At 42.0% G+C, this 23,858-nt stretch overlaps 1 protein-coding gene across 2 annotated transcripts in view; it reads left to right on the forward strand.

Moving 5' to 3' along the window:
• Nucleotides 1-23,858, forward strand: part of RFX8 (regulatory factor X8) — a gene marked incomplete at both ends in the record, with an annotated part of 61,058 nt that overhangs the window by 23,703 nt on the left and 13,497 nt on the right. For both annotated transcript variants that reach the window (XM_084235868.1, XM_084235869.1), the window contains 7 exons: nucleotides 8,330-8,393; nucleotides 12,248-12,358; nucleotides 12,923-13,000; nucleotides 16,349-16,462; nucleotides 17,568-17,718; nucleotides 20,747-20,805; nucleotides 23,381-23,537. In XM_084235868.1, the coding sequence (XP_084091994.1) occupies nucleotides 8,330-8,393; nucleotides 12,248-12,358; nucleotides 12,923-13,000; nucleotides 16,349-16,462; nucleotides 17,568-17,718; nucleotides 20,747-20,805; nucleotides 23,381-23,537 (734 nt within the window). The remainder of the gene's footprint in view (nucleotides 1-8,329; nucleotides 8,394-12,247; nucleotides 12,359-12,922; nucleotides 13,001-16,348; nucleotides 16,463-17,567; nucleotides 17,719-20,746; nucleotides 20,806-23,380; nucleotides 23,538-23,858) is intronic.

A 23,858-nucleotide genomic window follows, 5' to 3' on the forward strand; every position in this document is an offset into this window, starting at 1 on the left:
TTTTATAAGGTTATATGCCTGAAACCTGTATAATGTTATAAATCAATGTTATTTCAGTTAAAAACATTTTACAAAAAGAAATAAGAGGCAAGAGATCTAGAAAAAAAGCATAATAATACAATGGTTTGTGGCTAGATCTGATTTTTTCTCATAAAATCTGGTGTGCCTGTAAAAAAAAGTACAAACTCGGGCCTCCCTGGTGGCACAAGGGGTTAAGACGCAACCTGTGAAGCTATCCGCAGCCACTGAGTTCCATCCCAGGCTGGGGAGCTACCCACATGCTGCAGCAGACCTCTCCTGTCTCACCTGCTGCTCCCCTCAGCAGTGAATTTCAGTAAATCCACCTGTTCTGCTCCCCATTGTCTCTGGTGGATCCTCTCACCCCCCACACCTCTGGCCTGTACCCCAGTTCTTTTTTTTTTTTTAATAATAAATTTTATTTTTATATTCCCCCATACAACTGCACATGCCCCATTCTGACCCCAATCCCTCCCCTCCCAGCCCCCACCCCCCAAAAAGTGTCTCTGGTTCATAGTTTTTTGTTTATTTTGATTTTTGATTTTCACTTTCTTATAGTTATTCATTTTCCTGGTCCCTTATTTAAGTTTTCTAGATTCCTGCTATGAGTGAGACCATCCGGTATTTTTCTTTTTCTTTTTGGCTTATTTCGCTGAGCATGATCCCTTCCAGCGCCATCCATGTTGCTGCAAATTGCATGTGTTTATCTTTTTTGAATGCTGAGTAATATTCCATGGTATATATGTACCACATCTTCTTGATCCAGTCATCTATTTTTAGGCTTTTGGGCTGTTTCCAAAGCTTAGCTATTGTAAATAGTGCTGCTATAAACATAGGGGTGCAGGTGTTCTTTGGAATTGATGTTTCTGTGTCCTTTGGGTAAATACCTAGGAGTGGAATTGCTGGATCATATGGAAGCTCTATGTTTAGTAGGTCCAGAAATCTCCACACAGCTCTCCATAGTGGTTGGACCAGTTTGCATTCCCACCAACAGTGCAGGAGAGTTCCTTTTTCTCCACAACCTCGCCAACATTTGTTGTTGCTAGTTTTTTTAATATGTGCCATTCTCACTGGTGTAAGATGGTATCTCATGGTAGTTTTGATTTGCATTTCCCTGATTACAAGTGATGTTGAACATTTTTTCATATGTCTGTTGGCCATTTGCATTTCCTCTTCAGAGAAGTTTCTTTTTAGCTCTTCTGCCCATTTTTTGACTGGGTTATTTTCTTTGTTGTTGTTGAGTATCATCAGCTCTTTGCAGATTTTTGTGATCAGTCCTTTATCATTAGTGTTGTGTACCCCAGTTCTTATATGCATAAATAAATAAATCTTTAAAAAAATATTAAACCTTAAAAGAAAATCCTTGGTACAAAAAGTTTTATGCAAACATTTCCTAGACAAGGATGTTCAGCATCATTACTTATTATGAAAATGTAAGTGAAGATGTAATTACGTGCCTACAGATAAAATATTAAGGTAATAACACAACCAAATATCTGTAAGGATGCAGAAAAACTGGATTGTTCATGTTGCTGGTGGGACTGTAAAATGGCCAACCACTATGCACAATCATTAGGCAGTTTCTTATAAGAAAAAAAACATACACTTATTGTCCAGCCAGCAGCTCATTCTTGGACATTTAGCCTCAAGAAAGGAAAACTTGTGTCCGCACAAAAGCCTATACACAGGTGTTCATAGCAGCTTTCTTTGTAAAAGCCCCAAACTGGAATCAGTTCTGACCGACCTCCTTCATTGAATCAATAGTTAAACAAACTGTGATATATCCATATGGAATATTACACAGCAATAAGGAGGAACAAGTTATTGATACAACTTAAACAAATTCCAGGGAATTAGATGAGTAAAAAACTTCAGTCTCAAAAGGTTCTGTATTGTATGGTTCCATTTATAAAACATCTTCATGGCCTCCTCTGCTGGCGCAGATGGTTGAGTGCAGCACTGTGAAGCTCTCCGCAGCCTCTGTAGCACCAGTTCTATCCTAGCCGGCTGGGGAGAATCCTACATGGCGCAGCAGACCTCTCCTGTCTAGCCCGCTGCTCCCTTCAGCAGTGTATTTCATCAGTCTGCCTGTTCTGCTCCCCGCTCTGTCTCTGGTGAATCCTCTCATCTCCCACACCTCTGGCCTGTACCCCACCTCTTGTATGCATGAATAAATAAATCTAAAAAAAAAAAAAAACTTAAAAAAATGAAAACCAAAAAAATCTTAAAAAAAAAGGAAAACATCTTCAAATGACAAAACTTTTGGAATGGAGGGTAGATTCGTAGTTGCCAGGGGTTAAGGATCTAACAGTGGGGGAGTAAGAAATGGGTGTGGCTATAGAGGGGCAACAGGAAGGATCCTTGTGGTAATGAAACTTTCCTAGATCCTGCCAGTGTTGCAGATACACAAATCTCCACCAGTGATAAAATTAAATGGCCTAAATATAAATACACAAAAAATGAGTTTTAGTAAAATTTGGGAAATTTGAGTAAGATCAGTGAATTGTATCAATATCCATGTTGAGATATTTTAGCATAGTTTTCCAAAAAGCTACCATTGGGGGAAACTGGGCGGGGTGCAAATGGGAGTGCTCTGAATTATTTCTTACTTCTCATAAGTCAATAGTTACCTCAATAAAAATTTCAATGAGGGCTTCCCCGGTGGCGCAGCAGTTGTGCTGGGTTGCAAAGCTGCCTGCAGCCTCTGCAGCGCCGGTTCCATCCCTGGCCACCAGGCGAGGGTCCCACATGGCGCAACAGACCTCTCCTGCCACCTGCTGCTCCCCTCAGCAGTGTATTTCGTCAGTCTGCTGTTCTGCTCCCCGCTCTGACTCTGGTGAATTCTCTCACCCTCCCGCATTTCTGACTGTACCCAGTGCTTGTATAAATAAATAAATAAATATTTAAAATATATCTATATATAAAAATAAAATAATAAAATATAGAAAAAAATTTCAATGAAATATAATAAATCAAGTCTAATTCTAAAATCCAAGAAAAAAACAAGATGGTGGGTCCCCTAAGTATCCCCACAATCTCCCCCTGTCCATTTTTCACAGTGATTCTCTCCAGAGGCCTTATTTCTTCTGCTCACACCATTTCTTCTCAGAGTTCAGGTTTTTCCTTTATTTCAAAGCTCTCTCCTGCATGCTCATCTGTGTGGATGTTGAAACAGCAACACAGCCAATGGGTAGGGTCCCTCAGCACCAGGAGGCGGCCCCCCAGGAGCAGCCAGGCCACAGCACACCTGCAAGCCATCAGCCCCACAGACAGGCTGGCAGCTGCCTCTGCTCAAGGCGCCTTCTCGAGCTGCTTTTAACAGCAGCTCTCGGGTGTTTAAAACCCAGAGGGGAAGCCCCATCAAACTCACAGATGAGTATTTTCATTACTCCCCAAAGTCTAATGCCCCAGTAAAGCAGGCATTTGTCTTCGTGTGTAGCAACTGAGGCCTAATTTACAGAAACTTTTCTGTTTGCCTAAGATAGGAATCTGAATTTTTGTTTTGTTGTTTTGCTTAAAAGAACAGGGATGTAGGCCAGACATGCAGGGTGTGGGGCGGGGTGGTGGTGAGAGGATTTGCCAGAAACAGCAGGGAGCTGAACAGGCAGATTTACTGAAATACACTGCTGAGAGGAGCAGCAGGAGAAACGGGAGAGTTCTGCTGCTCCATGTGGGTCAGTTCCCTGGCCAGCCATTGAGGTAATAGCTTTGAGACTTAAGCCCTAGGCTACCAGGGCTTGTTGTTTTTTGAAAGTGAGTGTGCCTTGCTGGGAGCATCTTAGAGTGGAATATCCGTGCTGTGCAACAGTAGCTTTGAGGCATTGAGCTGTGTACAGGCTGTTCAAGGGCATCTTGTTTTTCTTTTTTTCTTTCTGGATCTTGTATTATGAGAGAAATGGGAACAGCAGTAAGTGCATCAGCATAGAGAGATTTGGCCAGGAACCAGACTTGGTAGCAAAGGGTTGGCTTTGGTGGAGGAGGGGTAGGATGGGAGTCGGGAGGGACTTTGCCTCTTCCTCACCACCACCACCAATTAAAATTAATTTAAATAAGCAAGCTAAGCCCCTGTCTCCCCTTATTTCCCCCATATTACCCCACCTAAGCTCCATTGTCGTAAAAATTCTGAATGCCAGGTCCCTGACGCCATCCGTTCTGTCCCTCCCTCCACACCAGCAGAAGCAGTGGAGGACATGATCCTGAGCCAAGGACCATGGCATTGATGCTTCCCTTAATTGGACACCTGCGAGAGGTGGCCAAAGAGCAGATGGTGGGGTGGGGAGTGGGTTTTCTCTAGTCAACAGCATTCATTTCACTGGGGTGGGGTGGGGTTTTGATGAAGTTCACTGAAACTGCTGAGATAGCGTATGCCCTGAGCCAAAGAGAGACCAAGGTTTGATTTTTTGAAAAACAAATGAAAAACTTAAGCCTTTTAACAAAAAAAGGAAGATTACTATAAATATGCAGTGTGCGTCCTATGAAAAAGAAAACCCTCACAAAGTCCAGAATGTTTCCCCTCCCTGCTCCCCACTCCAGGGTAACACAGCTTTACAGGGAATACGCCTCCCAGATTCCAATCTTGTTTAGCTGGCAACCAGATTGAGACTTGGACCTGGATATAATTGCTGACCTAGAAACTCACTGAAGAATTGAAGCCAAAGTATAAAATGCTTGATTATTGTCTGTGGAGAGGGGAAATGAAGAGAGAGAGAGAGAGAGAGAGAGAGAGAGAGAGAGACTCCAAAAACAACTCTGCTAAACTCACTCATTCTGTACCTCTTAGGCAAAAATCCCTGGTTAATGTATTTACAACTTTTTTGTTATTTCCCAAGTAGATGAATCCTGATTCTAGCTAGTGTAAATGCTGAATTATTTAGACTCTCACGTTTCTCTTCAGGATGGATATATGGAAACTGACTGTTGCCCTCATTGGTCTCCCCAACACACACACACACACACACACACACACAGAGCTTTTCCAATTTAGCATATTAAAGGCCTTTAAAAAGCTTCTAAAATTGTGCCTTCCACATTCCACGCCTTTGTTCTGCCATTCCTTTGTTCTTTTGCCAGTTTATGAGCTCAGGGGGCTGCCTCAGCGGGCCCAGAGCCTGCAGAATCCAGGCCTGTGGGCCCACAGCTGGCTAGTTGTGCCGACAAAGCAGAAAGGCAAAGGGTTCATCTTCCAGACCGCACCACCCTTGAGGAAAAAGAGTTCACAGGGAGCTGCCGGCCTGGCAATTGTGGGCAGCACAGACTAATGATGTCAGGGAGAGTTTCAGCAGCTCCTTCAGAGGCTTCTCCAGCTTCCTTTCCTTCTGTCTGTGCAGCCACAGTAGCTGGAGGGGCTCAGGGCTGGTGCTAAGCCATCCTGGGTTCTGGACCTCCAAAAGGGTTCTGGTATGCCCCAGAGGGCCTAACTCTCAGGTACTAATGAGGTGTCCATGTTGCAACCCGCTTTTTGGCCCTGTCCACCTGATGGTTTTCAAGGCTGGTTGGAACTTGTTATGGTTAGAAAAACTTGCATTACCTGGTTGTTGTCTAGGCTTTAAAAAACATACGTGTGGAGAATTACACCTTAGACTGCACCCTTGCCAGAGACATGTTTTAAAGGCAGATGAAGCTGCTGAGTTCCCTAACACCAGAATGTTCTTGTTCATTCAAAGCATCCCTCACTTGCCCACCTCCCATCTAATGACCCACAGCAAAGCCGTGTGCCCTTTCCTGTCTGACGTGAAACTTAACCACCAGGTGCTGAGGGCTTCCTCAAGAAGGAGAATGTGAGGGAGTTCAACTTTCAACACTCCCTAAGGTGTCCCCCTAGGTCATCATTTTGCAATTAAGTTGTTCATAAAATCTAATGGGTTAGGATACAGTTAAGTAGCATAAAACCAACCACCCCCAATGCAGAAAATGACTAATCCCCAATGCTTAGCAAACCTGTTTTTAAAATAAGATTGTTGTTTTCCATTTTATTTATTTATTTTAAAGATTTACTTATTTATGTATATAAGAACTGGGGTACAGGTCAGAGGTGTGGGGGGGTGGTGAGAGGATTCACCAGAGACAGAGCGGGGAACAGAACAGGCAGATTGACTGAAATACACTGCTGAGGGGAGCAGCGGGTGAGTCAGGAGAGGTCTGCTGTGCTATATGGGTAGCTCCCTGGCTGGGGATCGAACTCTTGCTGCAATGGCTGCGGATAGCTTCATAGGTTGTGTCTTAACCCCTTGTGCCACCAGGGAGGCCCTGTTGTTTTCCATTTTAAGTCTCAAAAATCTATCTTGCTTAGTCCTTGTGCACATTGTTATTTTAATCACACACATGTGTATCTTATAAGACTTAGTAATGGAAGTGAGACTCTAAGAGTTTTGTTTATCTTTCCCTGTATATAAAATTAGGATAATAATTATTGTCTATCTACCTAATCAGATCGTTGTGAAAATTAAGGAAAAACCTAGTAATGAGTGAGTACCCAGTATATTTCAGTAATTAATATTATTGGTAGAATCAAAATTACATTAAGTAAAACTTTCTGAAATCATAATATATTTAACATATATTTACTATTTACTATTTTAACTTAAAATATAAAAATATTCAAGTTAAGGTTATCTTCTAATCAGAACCAAAATAATTAATTCATGTACCTTGAGTAAAAATAGAAATTAGGTCCTCTACTGATTGGAAGATGAAGCACCTTTGCTCTGAAATCTAATACTAAATAAGTATGGTACATGAGTTAAGTTTTATTACAATTTTATCCTCTTACCTTTGTAATTGTTTCAAGTTGTTTCACTACTGTTAGACTCATTTGTGAGGGCAAATTATGATGCCAAAATGAAAGTAATTATGATGTAAATGAAAGTCTGGATTTATGACAAATGATGTCAAAAGCAGAGAATGTGAATTCAAATTGTAGTTAGACTAAAAGGAAATTAAATGCTAAAAGCATATTAAACTAACACAGTATTTGATGGGTTTTATGGTGGGGGGGGAGATGCATTATATGCCATAAATCATGCCTCAGTCTTCTGTACACAGAGCTCTTTCTTGGCCAAATTGATCATAAAAACTAATTACAGTAAAATATGGTACTCATACTGCATCCGCACTGCAGAATGAAGTGGATAGTTGAAGAGCCAGGATTTCCCTCCATTTGCCCTGTGTGAGGCCCAGAAAGAATTTTCTAAGCATCATGTAAGTCCTGGAGGGCCTGAGCAAATGTTATAGGTGCTGGAAATGATGTTGGGGGTTATCAATCCCATTCCCTCCTTATATAGGAATGGAAAATTGAGGTTTTTACAGCTGAAGGGATGTACTTAATGGCCACATAGCAAGTTAGAGGCAGAGCAAGACAAGGATGCCCATTCTATCGTGATATGGGGATTTCAGTCTTCCCTCTTCCTGACTCTTCTTTGCCTCTGCTCGTCCCCTCCATTCCCAACTGGCCTTTCCTAGCTCTTCCTGACCCTTTTAACTTTCCCCCAGTGGTTACTCATCTTAACATCCTGTCTTGGCCCCTGTGGTTCAGGAACTGAGGGAGCAGCTCACCAGGAACCCAAGTGACCTCACTGGGCTGACTCACTAAAGGTCACAACTGTGTTGTGGCCTCAGCATTTTTCTCTGGCATCATGATCTGGTACCATTAAAGCATTTCAGGCCACAGGGAACCATGGAAGAAGACCTTTTGGACTGGAAACACCTCCTTCACAGCAAGGCCAGCTCTGAATGTTTGGTGTGAATTTTTTGGAGCCACATTTTAGTGATGACTGCTTCTGTCTACCCTAAGCAAGATATCATTGAGATATGACAAATAGAATTCCGAACACTTTTCAAATTCTCTGCCTTTGGCTCTCCATGCATCATCCCTCAATCCGTCATCCTGTGTAGAGAAAAATAAGCATGCTTGCCAATTTGCTTGTTTATTTATTCATTATAAAATAGAATATGGAGGATATTATCATTTCTGAATTCATCGTCTTAAAAGCCATAAATCAGAAAACATAAGATTTCATTTCCATGTTGATATTCTTTTTCCACAGGAGCAAGTTCTACCCACGATGACACTATATCCTTGTTTCTGAAGGGAATAAATTTTTAAAAATAAATACATGGTTGTCCCAGTTACATAAATGGATTTCTTAAAACTCTAAGCAGGTGATATTCACCAGTTGGATAGAAACATGGAGGAGGGTTTTGAAATAAAAGTTATACCCCATCAAATAACCTTGCAGCAAAAACAAACTTTATTCTTGTACTCAGAAACAGGTGTCTTACTAAAATTATTTCTCTGTTATCTGTTCTGTCACAGTGGAGAACTGCTTGCTTATGAAAAATCTACTAATTATAACAGCATTATCCAACAAGAAGGAACAGTGAGTTTTACTATAATAGACCCCAAACATTCAGTAATTCCTTAATTAGATGCAACTATTTCCCTGTGTGTAATATTCTGTGTAGCCTTAACCACACATCCATTCAACCCATTGTCAAATGTGTACCACTCACAAGGAGCATCCTGTTCAGCTATTTCATGTGCTTGTCTTGCTATAATTTACAAAGGTGGATAGGTGTACTGCTTTGCTAGCAGTAAGTTTGTGTGAAGGTGTCCCTATATGGAAGTTATAGCTTTTTGAATTAGGGCACCAGAATTATTAATAGCTAATTGATGACATCATTAGTTGAATATTACTTTAGTTGGCCAAGAGGACAAAATAGTACTTTGGTATTTTTGTTGATAAGTGTCATTGAATGGAAAACCTTTTGCAAGCCTATTTTGTGACCAATCCCTTTGTAGGCTGAATGGGGTATGAAAGAAAAGTTAAAATAAGTAAGAAAAACATACACCTTGTGTTTGAATAGAATACCATTTTCATAGTGGGGAAGCTAAAGTAGACAGGAAACAACTGGTATTCTGTAAAATGGGCAGTGCAGACTGTAGGTGCTGAGAACTCCAAAGTGGGGGGGAAGGAGGAAGGTGGTGCTGGGTCAGAGGGATTAGGGAAGGCTTCATGGAAGAGGTGGCCTGTGTTTGTTTGCTATTGCTGATATAACAAGTTAGCACAATTTCATGGCTTAAAACAACACAAACTTGCTATCTTATAGTTCTGGATATCACAAATCCAACACGGTCCTTACCAGACTAAGATGAAAGTGTTGGCATGGCTACATTTCTTCTGGTAGCTCAAGTGGAGAACCCATTCCATCTTCTAGAGGCTACCGTGTTCCTTAGCACATAGCCTCTTCCTCAACCTTCAAATCCAGCAGAGGCAGGCAAAGTCCTGTCTCTCAGCAGCTGGGAAAGGTTCTGTACTTTTAATGACCGTTGTGTTACAGTGGGACCACCTGGGTGATCCCAGCTAACGGCCCTATAGTGAAGTCCTTAACATAATCTGCAAATTCCTTTTTGCTGTGTAAGGCAGGGATTAGGATGTGGAAATCTTTGGGAAAGGGGCATTGTATTACTAGTTACACTGCCTTTGAGCTAATTCTGGGGGGCCACCGGGCTCGCCATTAAGGAGGTGTGCAACTTGAGGGTGTTCATATGTATTCGTGCCAGGAAGTGTGCAGGCAGTGAGGAGATGGGGATGAGGATGTTGGGGGTCATGCATTCTGGTTGGGGTCCAGAGAAGGTTGACAATGTGTCAGTGTCAGGTTGAGGAATTTGCATTTCACTCAAGAAACTCTATACCACCAGAGAAGCATCTTCAGAAGGAGAATAGTAGGGTACCTTTGCTTGGGGGCAGTCATTCTGAGAACAATACCTTCAGGGGTGCAGGAAGGACAGAAGACATCCAGGAGAATTTGTAGAGTGACTCATGGGAAGCAGATGGTGCCTGGAGGAGCGATAATAGGAAAGGTCCTCCATCATATCTGTAGGAGCTGACCCATAGTATATGCTCTTCAGTGGTTGGTGGAATAAATGAATGATAGTAATTTCAATGACATTTCTTGGGTCCATTGAATATTCCAAACTATGTTTAATATATCTAAAAAATCTAAATCAAATCTGTCACTTTGTTCTTTGTCATACTGCTGACTTATTTCTCCAGAACAGAATCCTGATTCCTTCCCAAATGTCTTCTACAGAAATTAAAATATTAGTGCTTCTGTACCCTACTTTCACTTTAGAATCCTAATTGTTTACATTGTAAAGAAAAGATTTCAATTCATGATTTTAAAAATATTTTTTCTGAAAGATTAGTTTTTTTCACAGGAAGAGCCCTGAAGCAATTGACTTTAGGAATGTATGAATTTGCTTAATTTTTTTGGTAGTAGCTTTTACATTCTCCTTATAATAACCTCTAAAGTACCCTCAATATGACATTATGCCATAACTTCTGAACAGGTGAAAGTGAGACATAGTTCCCATACTGAAATGTAGAATTTTCTGTAGAGTTAGAGATCAATCTGCCCAGAACTGCAGTTCTCAATTTGAGCGTACATAGAGCTCATGTGGGAAGTTGTGAAATGAAAGATTTTTGACCTCATCTGATTTAGTGAGGCCCTAGGGACATGAACCCAAGCACCCCCAGAGATTCTGATGGATTCTGGATCACTCTTGAGAAACACTGCTTTTGATAATAGCAGCATCAGCATCAGGGGAACATTGATGAATATAGGTCAGGTGTGCTGTGGAGAAAAAGGATGAAGTTAGGGTGGATGTAGTAAGTAAGAGAGGCTCAAATCCAGAGTTGGAATTGAGGATTCCTCAGTTCTTCTCTAACAGAAGCACTGACGGATAGGCCAGTGAACTCCGTGAACATGGCCCCATCATTCTTGATGACCAGGCTGAGCATCACCTCTATTCTAGAAGTATTATCCACTGGACAATACTGAATGAGACCAATGTTCTGAAGTGGTAGGACTAAAGTTTGAACTCAAGGAAACATCATGCTTTGACGCGCAGATGAGTTTAGGGATCATGTTTAACAGCCTTCTTTGGGTATTGGCAGCTGTACCTATGAACTCTTTTCTGATCCTGAACCCCTTTGAGAATCTGAAACCTATCCCTAAGGGTGGGTGCTGACAGATCAGAAAACTACTCTGCCCTCAGTTGGCTTGTAGGCAGGAACATACTGCAAACCCGTAGACCATCTATTAAGCAGAATAAACATGAATAGCTCGTTGAAGATACAATAGGACAGTGGAAAGTATCAAGTATAAAAAACAGAAAGAAAAAGGATTAAAGAAAAACAATGTTATGTCATATTTTCATTTCTAACAATTTTAACATGTGCAGCATTATTAACTATTATCATTTTCTTATGTGTTAATCATCCCTACCAATAAAATTTAGTATGAAGTGGGGAAAAAAAACATAAATAGCTCAGTGAGGCTATTATGGACTCACTGAGTACAGAACTGAGAAAGTAAAGATGAAATCCTGACCTTGAGATGTGCTGTCACAGAGCGAGCTGTTAGGTTGGAGAGAGAATAAAGAGGACAGGCCTCCTGCCAGATACAGTCCAATGTAGAATGCTTTGCAGCTCAATTTCTATCTCATAGGAATGATTTTATCCTACCCTACTGAAATGAAATATTCAGAAGAGATCCTGGAAAACCCTGAAGAAATCATTTACAATAAAATTAACATCCTTTATTCAGACCAAGAGTGACATGCTTACCCTAGTACAGAGGGGACCGCAACCTGGATGACACAGGAAGGAACATTGAATTTACTTTCTGCCACGTTATGCTGCTTCTCCTTAATGGAAGCTTTTTACCATTCTGTAATTTGTTCTCCTAAAGGAGTCTGTGCCCTTCATTTTCCTGGTTAGGTAAGCTCTGAGATTTCTGATACAGCTGGCCATTTTTATAATATAGGAGTGACCCAGGCAGGATATGGTTTGAATTCAAGGAGGAACAATTATATGGACAAGAGCTATATAAATATATTTGTGGCATTAAATTATTAGTGGGTAACATTTTTATTGTATGTTACTAAATATCACTTGTAATATGTGACCGTAAGAGTGGTACATTTGAGTAATATATTAAATTCTAACTCCTCCCTGATTGACCATAGGTCATAGAATTACAGAGGAAAGTTAACAGTATTTGGAATGAAATTGGGGGGAAAGTTACTGGAATCAATAACGTGTCCAACAGTGTGGATAAAGGCTGTGTAGAACTTTAACTATAGAAGCAATGTGATAATTATATGGTTTATATGCAAGACCATGCAGCTTATTTTCAAGAAATAATCCATTGTGTAAATGGTTTCTAGTGTGAAAATCACTCACCAATGAAGATAGACCCAGGAGGGTTGCCTGGGTCTGAATTCCGGAGATGTCCATTCTGGGAGCAAGAACTGGCAAAGAAGTACTCCTACAAGATGGTAGGTTTGCGTGCATGGGGAGACTGACTTTTCATGCCTAGGGCAGAAAATGTCCTTTCCTTTTGCCTCTGATCATCATTGTACCCGGTGAGTAATAGCTGCTTTCTCCCAGACCTTTGAGGACCAACACTGCATCCTGGGCTTGGTGATGGTCAGGAAATCCAGGACGTCCCCTCATGTCCTGTAAAAAGGCTGCACCTGGGACTGTCATCTTCTAGAGTGAGGGTTTCTCCATGGCAGTAAAGGAAATAAAAAAATGCATTTTCTGGGAACTGGAACTGAGGGATATAGATAAGAATAATTTGGTTATTGGGCAAAAGGTGCCAGAGATCAGTGGCCTTTATAGTAAAGGATACAGATCCTGGAAATACATGAGTTATGACATCAAATGTGAAGCTACCCCCATTTTAGCCAACAAGATATGTATTACTCCACATAATGAAAAAATAGACCCAAAGAGCTCAGGTCTTTTCAGAGTTGCAACACGAGCAGCATTTAAAGGGCTTCAAAAGGGTCATTCTTGAAGTGGACTAAAACTGAGGTAATTTTCCATATCCTTCCCAGATGGCCTTCCTCGCTGACGAATACTGTAACTATTGTCAAGACATTTTGCAAAATGTGAGGAACCAAGAACTTGAGAGGGTATGGCTTAGTCTATAAAATACAAGCATTTATGACTTGTTATTAACCATTCTTTTCTTGAAAAGACCCCCTCAAAGGGTGTCTACTAAAGTGAAGGGCTTAGAACTCAGTTTAGACTGAGTGAGTTCTGGGAAGTAATTTCTTATTCAGTTCAATCATTTGGAAAATTTCCAAGATGCTAATGTGGATACTTTACAATTTAAATATAAATTTAGCTATTTTTAAGATCCTAATTCTAGCTGATTTTGAATTAGGTATTAGTAATATTATTCACTCTGGAATTGTTAATGATGCCAAAGAATCATCTTATTAATAGATGCTAACTGTGAAAGAAGTAAGACTTTGAAGTAGGGTGATCTGCCATGGGCATTATAATTATGGATTTTATTGTAGAACTAGCTGTGGAAAACATAAATCAATCCTTTAAGCCATTCTGAGTTTCTTCTTTTGCAATACATGCAGTAAATAAAACACATGCCTCAGTGTTCTAAGTACTTCAGCTTTGGGTACTATTCACTCAGCATGACTACATTTATTTTTCTTAATTTTTTTTATTTTTATATTCCCCATGCAATACAATTGCACCCCCCCCCCCATTTTGGTCCCAATCCCTCCTTTCCCCGCCCCCCTCCATAGTTTGTCTCTGGTTTATAGTTGTTTGTTGATTTTGATTTTTTCTTTCTTATAGTTATTCTTTTTCCTGGTCCCTTATTTAGGTTTTCTAGATTCCTGCTATGAGTGAGACCATCTGGCAATTTTCTTTTTCTTTCTGGCTTATTTCACTGAGCATGATCCCTTCCAGCTCCATCCATGGTTCTGCAAATTGCATGAGTTTATCTTTTTTGATTGCTGAGTAATATTCCATGGTGTATATGTACCACATCTTCTTGATCCAGTCATCTGTTTTTGGGCTTTTGGGTTGTTTCCAAAGCTTAGCTATTGTAAATAGTGCTGCTATAAACATAGGGGTGCAGGTGCCCTTTGGAATTAATGTTTCTGTGAGCATGACTACATTTAGTACATACTCAGTGTAAAAGTATTAACCTGAGGGAGAGACCATGATGTCTTCAGAATGGCTATGTTCTGTTCGTGCAATGTAATATACATCCACCCACGTTAGATACTTAATGATTCCTTCTTTCCTAGATTTCTTTATCAAACATTATGTTAATTCTTCACCTGTTACTGGTGCTGGAACTAGGAAGATATTCTCCATAAGGCCTGAGAAGTGTATGATTTGGTACTAAAAGGAACAATATAAGCCAAAAAATATAATACAAAGTGGCAAGATCTAGAAAAAAAAATAGGATTAGACTATTCTGAGTGCCTCAAGGACAAGTAACAGTGCTCCAAGAGGAAGCCATGTTGCTGCTGACTCTGGAAGAAAAGAGTAGGTTCAAAAGACTCATAATGGGCTAGGAACAGGATTCCAAGTAGACTCAATGAAGTAGGCAAAGGCAGCAAGATGCTCACAGGCGTGACATGACGAAGAGATCACTATGACTAGGTTTATTTTCTCTAAAGGAAAGAAGCCAAAAGGGAGGTGGTATAAGGGGAGTAGTGAGGACCAACCTCTAACCCAGTGGAGGATCAACCTCATCTGGCCATGTGCCAGCCTATACATTCATTCTCATTCTCTCTCTCTCTCTCTCTCTCTCTCTCTCTCTCTCTCTCTCTCACACACACACACACACACACACACACACACACACACAAACCAGGTCACCCTCACCTCCCCTGGAGTTGCCCTATAAGAGTGGGAAGTAGGCTGGCATTAAAAAAAGCATAAGGGGCCTCCCCGGTGGCACAGCGCTTGAGCTTTGGGCTGCAAAGCTGCGCGCAGCCTCTGCAGCACCGGTTCGATCCCTGGCTGCTCCCCGGCCACCGGAGAAGGGTCCCGCATGGCGCACAGACCTCTCCTGCCGCCCACTGCTCCCCTCAGCAGTGTACTTCATCACTCTGCCTGTTCTACTCTCCGCTCTGGCTCTGGTGAATTCTCTCACCCTCCCATGCCTCTGACTGTATCCAGCGCTTGTATAAATAGATAGATAGATAGATAGATAGATAGATAGATAGATAGATAAATAGATAAATAAATAAATCTTTACAAAAACAAAAACAAACAAAAAAGCATAAGAAGCATTGTGAAAAACATCTGATTTATTGAGAAGACAGCAGGTTTTCAGTAACAGAGAGTGAGTGCCATATTGGAACAGAGAGGGTGGGTGAGAAGGAGGTTTTGTTATAATCAATGTGAAAAGTGATGGGCATTAGATTTAAAGCAGTGACAATGACTTCAGAGAGAAAAAGGAACAAATTAGAAAAATATTTCTGAAGCAGATGCAGCAGGATTTGATGACTGGACAGGGTGGTCAGAGAGTTAGTAGAGATGGGCCTATGATTGCTCTCATTCAGACTCACCAAACCACATGGGCCATGCTCCAAAGTTATCAACCTGAGAGTAAAAGATTAATATAGCCTCTTTTGTTAAGTATTGTATCTGATGTTAAGTATTTATTGGTCTCTTTGGAGAAGTCATTCTAGAATTACTGCCCCTGATAACAATTGCAAATCAGAGGCCATCATCAGGCAACTCAAAAGTTGGCCCTAACTTTCTTGACAGCTCAAATAGGGCAGTAGCTCCTTGCATGGAGTCATTGGTAGAACCTAGTGTAAGATTTTCACTTTTGAACATTTGCACTCAAAGAACATTTGAGCCTTGTTTAAAAGACAAGAATGTCTATTAGCTGATAACTCACATTGACCACCTGGTTTAATGATAGTCTAAAAAGTCAATGTGGGTGAAAGGAAAAGTAAGGAAGCTACCATTTTGTGGACAACAAAAGTTTTCCACGTAAGTCTTTAAAGAAGCCACCTGTGTAGACTCATACCCGACCCCTTTTGCTTACATAGTCCCTAGGTGAGCTCTAACTTGATATCAAAGAGGAGGCCTCTTCGATTACATACACATGAGTTGAAAAATAATTGACGGGGTCAATCAGTCAATGAGCATTTACTCTGCATTATGGTCGATGCCCCTATGGCCAAATCCTCATTCTATTATAATCAACAGGAGCCCCCTTGTGGTCAGAGACAGTCTGCCTTCCAGAAAACTTCATGAAAATAATAATCCACATTATCCCATCCAAATGGCAGGAGCTCTCTGATTGGTTGCTAAGAAAGAATACTTGCTAAAATACAGCTTGAGAAAGCTAGTAGACAAGGCTGTACGTTAACTGGAATAAAACTCATCCCAATATCATTTGGGACTGGCTAAGTGTATATAGGGGATTAGTCTCACTAAGCACAAAATGAGTTTTCAGAAATACACTCTATTCCTTACATCAGGTGGAGGATTTGCTTACTTCCTTCTGGAAATCTCTGCAGCAAGACACAGTCATGCTTATGTCATTGCCTGATGTGTGCCAGCTCTTTAAGTGTTATGATGTACAGCTGTACAAGGTAGGAAGATGTTTGTTTGAGTCACTGGTTTATGTCTTATCCAGAAATTGATATCAGATGCTGGGGTTAGAACCACAGCCCTCCCACTCTGCAGTCTCCATGGATTTCTGGTCCTCTGAGGAGTAAATAGAGGGTTTGAAGGCCCACAAATCTTTTGATCCTTCCCTAAAACTTAGCTTTTCTTTTTGAAGTCGATGAGTTCATGAGTTACCTCATGTAAAGAAAAAGTCAATGTATGTGGTGACCTCTGGTTCCAATAACCAGTGAACTCTGAACTGAGTCAACGTTCTTTCTCTGGTAAGTTCAACAAAAGAACACTTTTTAAAGGTGAGTAATTGGAATAAATTACTTTGGAATACACATAACCGCCAGAGCTGTTTTTAAAGGTTAGTCTCTAAAATGATTATTGAGGGCCTCCCCTGGTGGCGCAGCAGTTGAACTCTGGGCTACGCCTCTGCAGCGCAGGTTCGGTCCCCAGCTACCGGCGAGGGTCCTACATGGCGCGACAGACCTCTCCTGCTGTGCCCGCTGCTCCCCTCAGCAGTGTATTTCGTCGGCGTGCCTATTCTGTTCCCCACTCTGGCTCTGGTGAATTCTGTCACCCTCCTGTGCTTCTGACTGTACCCAGTGCTTGTGTAAATAAATAAATAAATAAATCTTTAAAAAAAATGATTATTGAACTTTGGTGGTCAGGTATATGTATATAATTTCTGTGGTGGCAATGGGTTCTCCTTAAGGTAGTCAGGAACCTCAGATTTTAATTTTTTAGGAAACAGTCTAGTACTTCTAAATTTGTAACACAGAGGTTGAAACTGAAGGGTGGGTTCAGCTGTAGATATTGGTTTGACTCACATCGTATTAGCCAGTAGGCGATTTTTGAAATTTTGACTCAGTCGTCAATTTTTTAAATCTTTGCAAGAGTTTAAATTCTGGCCAGATCAGCCTGATGTCCCACACAATGAGCAGTGGCTGGGGCTGCATGGTAGCTACCACTGAACCTGTTGAGGACTTGATCTATGAGTTTTTGACACTTGTGACCTTTGACCCTGACCTTTGACTTGTGGCCTTTGACAACAACCAATGTGTCTTGACACTTTTGTCACAGGGAATTGAAGATGTTCTCCTTCATGACTTCTTGGAAGATGTTTCTATTCAGTACCTAAAATCTGTCCGGTTATTTAGCAAGAAATTTAAGCTGTGGCTACTTAATGCCTTGGAAGGTTTTCCAGCCCGTCTACAGATCTCCAAACTCAAAGGTAGGTTTCAATGAAATAAATACATTCTGTAAGAACAGATAAAGTATCTAATTGTGAGATCAGGGCAGACCTCTTCACTGTGTAGCTCCTTCCCCTCCTTTCACTAAGCTATCAATATAATCCTCAATGCCGGATCTGTTCAGATCTTCTGGCTTTTTTCTTGGTGACAATGATGAACTTTCCTCCACTTTCTACCTGTCCTCACCCCCTATAAATTATGGTGTGGACCTGGCTGGTGTTTCTAGCCCAGGCCAGTGCACACCTTTTAAACCCAGGTCCTGAGGCAGCCTCCTGAGCTCATTGTTTATTCAGGCAGGGCTGATGAGGGCTCGGCTCCAGCATCCTCCCTCCTGCCACTTTGTGCTCCAAGGAACCTCCCAGTGGGGCCCCAAAGAATATAGCTCCTCCTCAGAAAGTCCTCCTGTATCCTTAATTTTCTCACACCTCTGGTAGTGTGATCTCAGTCCTCCTGTTGACTTTCTAGAACACTGTTTCCTTCCATCTGGCTGCCAGGTTGTAGTCTTTGAATATGACTGCACCTGGCTTATAGTGGCTTCCTACTGCTCTGGTGATTGTCCCAGCCCTCCCCAAATCTGGCCTCTTTGTATTCCTACAGCCCCATGGCCCTTCAAATACCAGCACAAGCCCATGATGTAGGGATCACATTTCCTAGTCCTGGAAACACCTGTTTATTCCCTCCTGCCTTGGTTAGGTTCTCCACCATTTCCTGTAGCCCTCTCTGCTGCCTCCCTTCCTGGGTGAGTGCAGGGCCACGCCCATCACCAGGAACACACCAGTCATTTCCCAACAAGCACATGTGTCTTACTTTTTTTTTTTTTAAAGATTTACTTATTTATTTTATACAAGAACTGGGGGATAGGTCAGAAGCGCGGGAGGGTGAGAGAATTCACCAAAGCCAGAGCGGGAGAAGAACAGGCAGAGGGAGGAGCGAAGACACTGCTTAGGAGAGCAGTGGGCGAGGCAGGAGAGGACTGCTGCACCATGTGGGGTTCTCCCTGGCCGGTGGGGAATCTAACCGGCGCTGCAGAGGCTGCGGACAGCTTCGCAGCGCGGTGCTCAACTGCTGTGCCACCGGGGAGGCCCTTTTTTCTTTTCTTTTTAAAGATTTATTTATGCATACAAGAACTGGGGTACACGCCGGGGATGCAGGGGCTGGGGTGGTGAGAGGATTCACCAGAGACAGAGTGGGGAACAGAACAGGCAGACTGACTGAAATACACTGCTCAGGGGAGCAGCAGGCGAGACAGGAGAGATCTGCTACGCCATGTGGTTGCTCTCTGGTCGGCTGGGATCGAAATTGTGCTGCAGAGGCTGTGGATGGCTTCATAGTGGGTGCTTAACCCCTTGCACCACCAGGGAGGCCCACATGTCTTACTTTCTTTGTACATTGTCTTCTGTCTTCTCAATGTGCCCATAGAACGGGATTATGTTGAATTTGCACCCATGACCCCTGCTCCATCCAGCTGTTCAATACTCATGCTGGAACTCTTGATCCCCCCTGGAACTTTGACCTCTTAGAAGTATTCACGTGACCAGCCTGGCCCTACCAGTCAAAAAGGCATCAGAAGAGGCTACCGCATTTGAAAGGGAGATCTGGGACTTGTTGTGGAAAAGGTCTGTGGAAGGAGAGAAGCACTTCCTGCTTCAGTTTTTCTATGGCCCTTTTAATAGCTGCCCTAATTCAAGCCCTGGGTCTCTCTCCTGGAAGCAACTTCAGCAGCTTCCTAGTTACCATCTTGCATCCAGTCTCATCCTCAGTTACACTCCCTCTATACCCAGGGATTCAATCAACTGACAACTTTCCATGGCCCCTGCTGCCTCAGTGGTATACTCTGCTTACTGCTTGCCCTCTAAGCTCATCTCTATCCTCATACTCCAGGGGACCCCAGCCCGGCCGTCCCAACAACACAAGAGTGATTGTCCCCAAGAGGCACTTCTTCCTGTTCCACGCTATGCCTAGATTACCTCAGCCACTCTAGCCCTCTGGCTAACTCCTGCTTACATGTTGCAGTTGAAATGAATGTCACCTTCAAAGTGAAGCCTTCCTTGATAACTTCTTCCAAGCAGGCTTCACCCTGAACCCCTCACTTTCTTCCATGTGGGCTCACAGTGCCAGGAGTACTGAACCTGCTGCTGGGAAGCCATTTGCATGTCAGTGACGCACCTTCAGCGGGCACCCACCTAGAGACAGAGGTTGTCCTCCTTTGTCCAACAATTCAGCAAACACCCAGTGAACATTTATGCTTGTACAAGTATCCCTGTAAATATCTGCCAGTGAATACATTCAAAAGGAGAGCACCCACCTCTTGTTATACTTTTCTATTCATCCTTGCCTTTCCTTTGATCATTTTCCGGGGGAGCACTGTGGAAATAAAAAAAGTTGGGGGACCTCAGGGTAGTTGGGCAGAAATCAGAAATCTCTGAGTACACATGTTGGGATTATAGAAGTTTCCTGGCACTTAAGGATTTTTTTTTTTTAAATTATCCTTTTTACACTAATGAGTTGTCTTTTTTTTTTTAAGGATTATTTATACATACAAGAGCTGGGGTGCAGGCCAGAGGTGCAGGGGGTGGGAGGATTAACCAGAGACAGAGTGGGGACCAGAACAGGCAGACTGGCTGAAAAACACTGCTGAGGGGAGCAGGAGGTGAGACAGGAGAGGTCTGCCACACCATGTGGGTCACCTCCCTGGCCAGGGATTGAACTCATGCTGCAGTGGCTGCAGATTGCTTCATAGTGCTGCATTTTAACCCCTTGCTCCACCAGGGAGGCCTCTTAAGGATATATTAGTCAAACAGCTCCTGCCAGAATCTCTCAGTCATTGGGGGAGGGGCCAGTGGGCAGTGGGCAGGCTGGCGATGTGGAGGATCACATGTGCAAGGCAGTCGGCAACTGTGCCTCCCTTGGCAAGCTGGGCGCCTCCTGAACGTGTGTGCTCCTCTTCCCCCATTGGACACAAGAACTTGAAGTTATGTCAGTAATGGCCACGTGTATTGTTCTTAACAGAAGTTACTGTGTTTGTCAAAAGACTGCGAAGAAAGACGTACCTTTCCAACATGGCAAAGGTAGGTTTTAGTCCACTAGACAAGAGAGAACAAGGTAGCGTCCTAAAGTGAAAGGATGAAGCTGCAAAGACCCCCCTGAGTGCACGTGGAACCCTCTTCTGGGAAGGCTATTTCATCCATGAAGGGGGCAGAGGGCAAACAGAAGGACCTTGTTGGCCACTGGCTGAGAAGGCCTGGTGGGCTGAGAAGGTCTGGTGGGATGCTCAGCTAGATGCCCACCCCTTCTGCCCCTCCTGGGGAAGGCCCATCATTGTGGCTCGCTCCATCAGAGAGAAAGTGGGGCAAGTTGTTCACTGTTGTAAAGTTCCGAGGGGAAGCTCCACGGAGGTGCTGACCTGACCCCGCTGGTGTCAGCGATGAAAGGACAGAGCCTAGGACAGACAGACAGACTTTTTCATCCTGTGGATGGCCCGTGGGCTCAGTTGTTCAGGCTGCCACATTCCTCATCTCTGACCTTGTCACTCCTAGGGTGATAATGTGGCTTTAGGCTTCGAGGAAAGTAAAGAAGGGCCAATAAGAAGGTTCTATAATGCCAGCTCTTGAGTCACCAGGAATCTATTTTGCAATCCTGTGAGCACTAAATTGGGACAAAGTGTGGACTGTTGCTCTGCTCCAAATCAGTGTCAACTCAGGCGGAGCTCAGCCCGGCCTTTAGTTTAACCAGCTCCATCCTTCCAACACAAAACTTTCTCTAGCTTCTGAGTTACTGGGGTCGTCTCCTGCCTCTGTACTCCCAGCCTGGCCTGCTCTCCATCACATTCATGTTCCAGGTGTGATCAGCTGGTAAAGATTCGCCTGGGAGACTTCATTCTTTTTTTTTTTTTTTTTTTTGGGAAACATCCTAAAGTAGAAGCATTATCAGTATTTAGTGAGTGTTTTAGGGAGGCAGATTTCTACTGCACATTTTTAAGCAACCAAGACTGTTCAATATGGGAATGAGCTGTGTAATGAAGTAGTGACATTCTGCTGGTGTTTAGCTGTGTTATTATTTCTCAGGGATGCTGTATAGCATTACTGTGTAGGAGATTGGGTTATTTCAGACCTCTGGGTTCTCTGAGCTCTAAGAATAATATATCTTTCTATTGCTAATACTTACCTAAAAAATTATTCATAAATGTTTACTATTTTTATCATAAAACATTATTTTGGATATGTTGGGAACAAGAAATGGAGAAATGGGGGACATTACTTAGTTGTAAAAGGAAATCAAATTGTAGGGATGTTTTCCTTTTTCAAGGGATATGAAATATCTTAAATATTTGTCATGCCTTCCAGACATTTTAGCATAAAGTGATCTTCACTATGTAATGTCTTCCTTGTGGGGAACAATGTGTTTATGGATGTAAATTCAGTTTTCAGCATTATGCTTTAACATCACAATTTATCTTGACAAGCACATGCATATGAGTAATGCAGTTTATCTTTTCAACTATCTTTTCCTGTGGGCACACAAAATGGACCACACTTATCCAACAAACAAAAATGTCCATTTTGAATATATTTATGTATCACTTAAGTTTTGTTTTTTTTTTTACAAATACTAAGTATCTTTAATATAAAATATACTTTTAAATTTCATAATCTTTTAATAAAAGTTGTTGCAGCAAAATAAGGCCTTCATTCTATGCATATTCAGAATACCTATAAGTAAACAAATGTCAATAAGATTTTAAAAGGAAATTAGAGAAAGATGCACTTAGGATATATTTTTTATATATATATAGCTGCAATTGTATGGGGAATATAACAATAAAATTTATAAAAAAAAAGAAAAAAAAATAAAAGAAAAAAAAATACCACATTATACAAAACATGCATACATATTTAGGGTACTTTAAAAAAGTTCCTGAAAAATTTATACTCATATAGAATTTTTATTATCCCAGGGAGACTTCATTCTAACTCAAGTTGGAATTCTAGAGCTGGGCCTGCTCTGAATCGTATCTTTGCACTCACCATCACTTATACTCTAGGTGGCCTCAGTTTCCTCTTCTGAAAAAATAGAGGGGCTATAGTGCCTACTCCTAGGGCTGGTATAAGGGCCACCTCCTGCTCATTCTTGTTGCTCCAGAATGTGGAGGTTTAGACTGACTCTGCAGGACAGCTGAGGAAATTAGCTCCAGAGGCTAAACTCATTGTTCAAGAATCCCAAGAGCAAAGGATAGTTTCTAAATCCCTGCAGTCCCCCAGAGAATCAGGCCATACTGCTGCCTCTTCAGAGCTGACCTTCTTTGCAGACCTCTGATCACCTGCTTTCCTCTCTAGAGTAGTTTAGACTCATTGAGTAGGGTACAGAGGATAAAAAGTAGGGAGATAAATTGCAGTTCCCTGAGAACCCTAAACACACCTGCCTATGAGCAGAAGCCTTCTACTACTTGCTAATCTTCAGACAGTTCTAGAATGTGGGAAATTAAAACATTTTAATTGTCATTTAGGATTCCATTTTAATGGGTAAAACCCAAACCCACTTTTCTTATACCATGCCAATCACAAAAAAACTTGGTTTTATTTGGAGAGGGGGGAGGAGGCAAAATACAAGATTTAATTCAGTATTATGCTTCCCCACTATCTTTAGACTATGATAATGGTATTGAAAAATAACAAGAGAGTCAACATTCTGAAATCGGATCTCCATGCGATCATCAGTCAAGGCACCTTGGATATTTCTAGGAAAGCGATGCCAAGTAACCTGAGTGGTGCGGATGACCAGGAGAACAACATAGAGATGAAATGTAATCTTCCTCTGCAGCTTGCTTTATTGGAATATTTGGTATATATTTGGGCTAGTATGACCATTACTAATGCAGAGATTTCTTAACAGGAGGTGAAATGTATCTCTTTGACATTATGATTTATTGGCTCACATATCTCTTCAGCAAGGGGCAATGAACTCTCCCGCCCCTCAAACCCCATCCATAGCTCTTGTAGGGTCAATGCAAGTGTCAGTTGGGCAGTCGGTGCTAATACATGTTTGTTAAATAAATGTGTGAACAGGCGAATGTGGCTGCTGCTTGGCAATATTTCTTTCTGGACATCAACATGCAGTGTTTCCT

The sequence above is a fragment of the Talpa europaea genome (genome assembly GCF_964194135.1).
Source record: "Talpa europaea genome assembly, chromosome: 6".
Taxonomy (NCBI): Eukaryota; Metazoa; Chordata; class Mammalia; order Eulipotyphla; family Talpidae; genus Talpa; species Talpa europaea.